Source organism: Anas platyrhynchos, chromosome 1 (assembly GCF_047663525.1).
Source record: "Anas platyrhynchos isolate ZD024472 breed Pekin duck chromosome 1, IASCAAS_PekinDuck_T2T, whole genome shotgun sequence".
NCBI classification, from domain to species: domain Eukaryota; kingdom Metazoa; phylum Chordata; class Aves; order Anseriformes; family Anatidae; genus Anas; species Anas platyrhynchos.
This window is the reverse complement of record NC_092587.1, coordinates 206,596,789-206,602,317: the sequence shown is the minus strand read 5'-3', so window position 1 is coordinate 206,602,317 and position 5,529 is coordinate 206,596,789. Positions and strand designations below refer to the sequence as shown.

General features: G+C 58.7%; 1 protein-coding gene across 2 annotated transcripts; it reads right to left on the bottom strand.

Annotated features, from left to right (window-relative positions):
* Positions 1–1,905: 1,905 nt before the first annotated feature.
* On the bottom strand, positions 1,906–4,755 carry LOC119716814 (erythroblast NAD(P)(+)--arginine ADP-ribosyltransferase-like). 2 transcript variants are annotated; one of them, XM_072032986.1, is made up of 4 exons: positions 3,853–4,755; positions 2,737–3,465; positions 2,087–2,217; positions 1,906–1,934 (listed from the first exon to the last, which is right to left on the bottom strand). In XM_072032986.1, exons 1-3 carry the CDS (start codon positions 4,637–4,639, stop codon positions 2,135–2,137), a joined length of 1,599 nt encoding a protein of 532 aa, XP_071889087.1. In that variant the 5' UTR covers positions 4,640–4,755; the 3' UTR covers positions 1,906–1,934; positions 2,087–2,134. The 2 variants fall into 2 exon arrangements, with proteins under 2 accessions (XP_071889087.1, XP_071889086.1); XM_072032985.1 differs by having other exon boundaries at positions 1,906–2,217.
* Positions 4,756–5,529: the final 774 nt, after the last annotated feature.

Genomic DNA, 5,529 nt, shown 5'->3' with positions numbered 1-5,529 from the left:
GTAGGTTGAAGATAGTAGGGAAAATCCTCCCAGTGGTTTGTTCGAGGATGGGATTGTTTGAGGGCTCCTCAGAGAAAGTAATGATCCCAATCCCCCGTCCGGAATCTTTTTCTTGCATCCCCCCAGGGATAACTGCACCTGCTGCTTCCCTAAAGAGCCCCTACACCAATGCATGGAGCATGGGAAATAAAGAGGAGGAGCCCAAGATCTGTGTAGGGTCGGGGGCCACGATCTTGGTGTGATCACTGAGACGTGGTGGGACAGCTCGCACGGCTGGAAGGCAGTCACGGAGGGCTATGAACTCTTCAGGAGAGACAGGCTGGGGAAGAGTTGCCCTTTATGTGAGGGAGCAATTAGAGTGCACCCAGCTCCAGCTGGGGGAGGGTGAAGGACAGGAGGAGAGTTTGTGGGTGAGGATTAAGGGGTGGGCTGGTATGGGGGAAACTGTTGTGGGGGTGTGCTACAGGTCACCAGATCAGGAGGAGGAGGAGGTCGATGGGGGATACTATGAGCAGCTGGAAGTAGCCTTGTGATCCCGGACACTGGTTCTCATGTGGACCTCAATTATCCAGGCGTCTGTTGGGTAAGTTATCTAACCCCCCCTGCCCGGAGCTGCCCCCAGCACGGCCCTTGCCGGACCCTGGCTGGCTGCGGAGCGGGGGGCTCTCACCCTGCCCATCCCCAGGTCGGGAGGCTGCTGTGGGGGCTCTTTGCCCAGCCCCAGGGCATCGGCCCTGCTCTGATGACACAGCCCCGCTGCGGGGCTCCTGGTGCCCCTGGCCCCCCGGCACCTGCCCACAGCAGGTTGTGGGGCAGCAGGGATTCATTAAAGCGCATTGAGGCTGCCTGGTGTCACCTGTGTGCTGGGGGGGCAGGGGACACCCGCGGGCTGAGGAGGAAGGCGAGGTGCCCACGGTGCCGCCAGAGCTGGCTGAGTGCCCTGCGCTGCTCCGTGGGGCAGCCCCCGTCCGTCCCGCCTGCAGAGCCCGAATCTGGGCACTGGGGGCTGAGGTGTGTACTGGGTCTGGCTGGGATGTTAACTTCCCCTGCAGCAGCCCAAGCAGTGCTGTGCTCTGCACTTGGAGCTGTAACAGCAGCGGGATCACAGCAGGGTTGTGTCTGCTGCTGAGCAGTGCTGGCACAGCATCGGGCCTCTCTCTAACCCTCCTAGGGGGTGGGCAAAAAGTGAGAAGAGAAACATCCCCAGGGCAGCTGACCTAAACCAAAAAAAGGGATGTTCCATACCATGTGGTGTCACACTCAGCAATAAAAGGTGGGAACAGGAAGAAGAGGGGAGGGGTGGGCTCTCGTTGGGAAAACGTCGGTCCTCCTCCCGAACACCGGCTCCGTGCGTTGAGGCCCTGCTTCAAGGACGTCATTAATCATCGCTCATTTGTGGGAAGTAGAGAGTAATTTCTTTCCTCTGCACTTCCACATGGCCTTCATTTGTTTTATTTCTTTGTTTTCCTCCTTTTTTTTTTTTTTTATTTTCCCTTTCTCCCTCCCTTTTCCCCTTTCCCTTTTTATTTCCCTTTAGTTAAATAGTTTAGTTCATAATAATCTTTCTTTAATTATTATTATAATTATTTCCCTTTAATTAAATTATCCTTATCTCAACCCGTGAGTTGTTCTTTGCTTTACTTCTCCCCCTCCTCATCTAAGGAGTGAGAGAGCGGTTGTGGTGTTCAGCTGCCCAGCATGGTAAAACCACCACAAGGTGCCAGCCAAATCCCTGCTCCTAAGCCGCCGTGGAGGCTCCCCAGGGAGGAGGAGCCCCCAGTGCTCCCCGTGCCCCCTCGCAGGAGCCGGGGCAGCGCTCTCCGGGAGGGAGCTGGAGAAGACCCCCGGCTGCCACCCATGCAAATTGCCCCCGCTGCCGGGAGCCGCAGGAACCCTCCTCGATGCCTCCATCCTCCAGCAGTGCTTTTATTTCTCTGCAAAAGCCAGGAAAAGGCTTCCTCCAGCCTCTGCTGGTGTTCTAGGGCCACCGGAGCATCCTGGGGCTGGTGGCACCGCTCCTGCTGGAGCAGAAAGCATCCGGCAGAGGAAAGCGTAATCCCACAGTGTCCATTAAATGTGTTCTCACGTTTCTGCCCCGTTTTCCTTGCGGAGGTGCAGCAGCAGCATAGCTGGGTTAGAGGCGTCCCACGGCTGCCAGGGCTGCGGCTGCCAAGAGGAGACTCCAGAGGTGTGGGGGTTCCCTGGGACTGCTCGTGCCTGGGGGGGGGAACAGGGAGTTAATGACTGCCGGAGGGTGCCAGCACGGTGCTGGCCGTGGGAAGGGGCTGGGGGCTCGCCTCTTAACTGCGCTGAAAACACACGGCTGGGCCTTGCACCTTTTCTCTGCCAAAGAGACCAACAACATCTGTGCACCGCCCCGCTCTGTGCCCCTCGCCCCGCTCTGTGCCCCTCGCCCCGCCCTGGCCGTGCCACAGAGGGCCCCCACTGCAAACCCCAAGGGAGAGCAGCTGGGAGCGTGCAGGGATGCGCAGGGAAGACCTGGTCTGGAGGCGAGCTCCCCACCTCCCCGAGCTCCCCAGGCTCCCCGAGCTCCCCACACGGAGGTGTTGCCTTCACCACGAGGCTCCCCTTCCCCTCACAGAGCCGGTGGCATGGGGCCCCTGTTCCTCTGCAGCCATGGCTGGAGGAGCGCGGGGAGCACGGCGGCGCCTGCCCAGGGCTGTGCCCTGTCCCCAGACATCTCCCGGGGGCACCCACCCTGCTGCCTGCCCTTACCCTTCAGCAGCGCACAGTTGTAGTTGCTGTGCCTGGAATGGGAGTCGAGATGGATGTGTGTTCCGTCTGTGTAACAGATGACTTTGGTGACCTTGAAGACCTCATAGGGTGGGATGAGGACTTCCTCCTGTTCTGGGTAGAAGGAGAAGCTCCTGATGGAGACACCGTAGCAGGTGTTCACAACGAAGAAGGTGTCAGTGCCAAAATCCTGGGCAATATTCTTATTGAAGGAGGCAGAGGCGAACTGGCCAAAGCGGACGGTCTGGTTGAGCTGTGCCATAAAGCGGATGCCCTTGATGCCGCGGTAGACTCTGTTGCATTTGGGCCTCTGGGTCTTCTGCAGGGTGTGCACAGCCTCGGTCAGGAGGAAATGCAGCGTCTTGAAGGGGAAGTGTTGCAGGTAGTGCTCACGGGAGCACCCACCCTCACGCACAAGTGTGTTGAACTGCTTGTACAGATGTCCCCCGTCAGTGTACGCCAGCACGGCCACCGCCTGCTCCTGCGGCAGCACCTGCGGGCGGTTGGAGTTGCCCCACTGCTTCTGCCAGTGCTTGGCTGCTTCTCTCCAGGTGTCTGCATACACCTTGTTTTGGAACTCATTGCGGTTCACGGTTTTCAGCTTCTCCTCCATCATGCGGCTGCAGTTCAGGTACTGGTCATCAAAGGAGTCCTGGGCCATGTCCATCACCTTCTCTGTGATAGCACAGACATCTCGCCTGCTGCAAGTGGCTGCGGTGCCAAACAGGGTGCGTCAGACCAAGACCTGGTCTGAAGGCGAGCTCCCCAGGCTCCCCAAGCTCCCCAAGCTCTTCAAGCTCCCCAAGCTCCCCAGGCTCCCCGAGCTCCCCACCTCCCCGAGCTCCCCAAGCTCCCCGAGCTCCCCAGCTCCCCGAGCTCCCCAAGCTCCCCGAGCTCCCCAGGCTCCCCGAGCTCCCCACACGGAGGTGTTGCCTTCACCACGAGGCTCCCCTTCCCCTCACAGAGCCAGTGGCACGGGGCCCCCGTTCCTCTGCAGCCATGGCTGGAGGAGCGCGGGGAGCACGGCGGCGCCTGCCCAGGGCTGTGCCCTGTCCCCAGCCATCTCCCAGGGGCACCCACCCTGCTGCCTGCCCGTACCCTTCAAAAACTCGCAGTTGTAGGTGCTGAGCGCAGTCTGGGAGTGGAGATGGATGACGGTTCCGTCTCTGTCACAGGTGTAGTTGGTGACCCTGAAGACCTCATAGGGTGGGATGAGGACTTCCTCCTGTTCTGGGGAGAAGGAAAAGTTCCCGATGGAGACACCGTAGCAGGTGTTCACAACGAAGAAGGTGTCAGTGCCAAAACCCTTGGCAATACTCTCATTCAAGGAGGCAGAGGCGAAGTGGCCGAAGCGGACGGTCTCCTTGAGATGGGCTGTAAAGCGGGTGCCATTGACACCACGGGAGACGTTGTAGCATCTGCGGCCCTGGTCATCCCTCAGGGTGTGCAGGGCCTCGGTCAGGAGGAAATGCAGCGTCTTGAAGGGGAAGGATTCCAGATAGTGCTCAGGGGAGCGCCCACCCTTATGCATAGCTGTGTTGAGCTGGTTGGACAGGTCTCCCCTGTGAGTGTACGCCAGCACGGCCACCGCCTGCTCCTGCGGCAGCACCTGCGGGCGGTTGGAGTTGCCCCACTGCTTCTGCCAGTGCTCGGATGCATTTTTCCAGGTGTCTTTATACACCTTGTTTTTGAACTCAGTGCGGTTCACTGTTTTCAGCTTCTCCTCCATCATGCGGCTGCAGTCCTGGTACTGGTCATCAAAGGAGTACCGGGCCATGTCCATCACCTTCTCTGAGATAGCACGGGCATCTCGCCTGCTGCCAGTGGCTGTGGTGCCAAACAGGGTGCTGGCCAGCAGCACCCAGCCCAGGGTGAGCTGCTCCATGCGCAGAAGGACCCCGGTGCCCGGCTGCAGACCCCCAGGGCCCCCCCGGCCCGGTCCCAGCAGCCCTGGAGCTGCAGCGAGTTGTTACCTCTGCTCCACTTGGTGGTGTTTTTCAACCCCTGCCCGCGTCCCATGGGTTACTTATATGCAGCCCTCTCATGGGGCGCTGGGGCCACCTGTGGGCACCGTGTCAGTGGTTCTGGCACCACTTCAAACAGTGCCACCGCTGGGGTGGGGACGCTCCCTGGTCCCTTTTGTTGTCGTTTATGGGAAAGGGAGAGGGGTAGTGGGAAGGAGGGTAGGCATGGAGGGAAAAGGGCAGGTGTGGGCAAAAAAAACAGGGGAGAGAAAAAAAGGGGTGTGAGAAAAAAACTTGTGTTCTTGCAGTAAAACATGCTACAAAGAAAATGTTTTTTTATTTGCAGTAGAAAACTAACCTGGTCCTAAACATCTCCTTCATCGAGAATCTGCACCTGGATGGGGCCGTGCACGAGGGGATGGTGCTGTGAGTACAGGGGGGTCCGGGGCTGCAAGGGCACCTGTGGGCAGCAGCAGCGGGACTCGTGGCAAGGGGCAGCTTAACAGTTGGTCACATAAAATTGTACATGTATGGCATAGAAGAGCGTTGAGTAGGCTGTGAGCCTGTAGTTCTCAGCCCATGAGGAAAAGGAAGAAATCAGGTGTCAGGTCTTAGGGAATGTGAGGTTAGGATAAACTTTTACTGGGTGCTCCTGCTTGCAGGATGCCCGCCATTGCAATCACAAATAAAATTGCTACTTCACTGAGATCCTTGCCTGAGCCTGAGTTCTTTCTGCAGAGTTGTTCTCACATGTCCTTAGCAGTGCTGGTGTGATCCCATGCCCAGTTAAAGCAGTGGCCCAAGCAGCCAG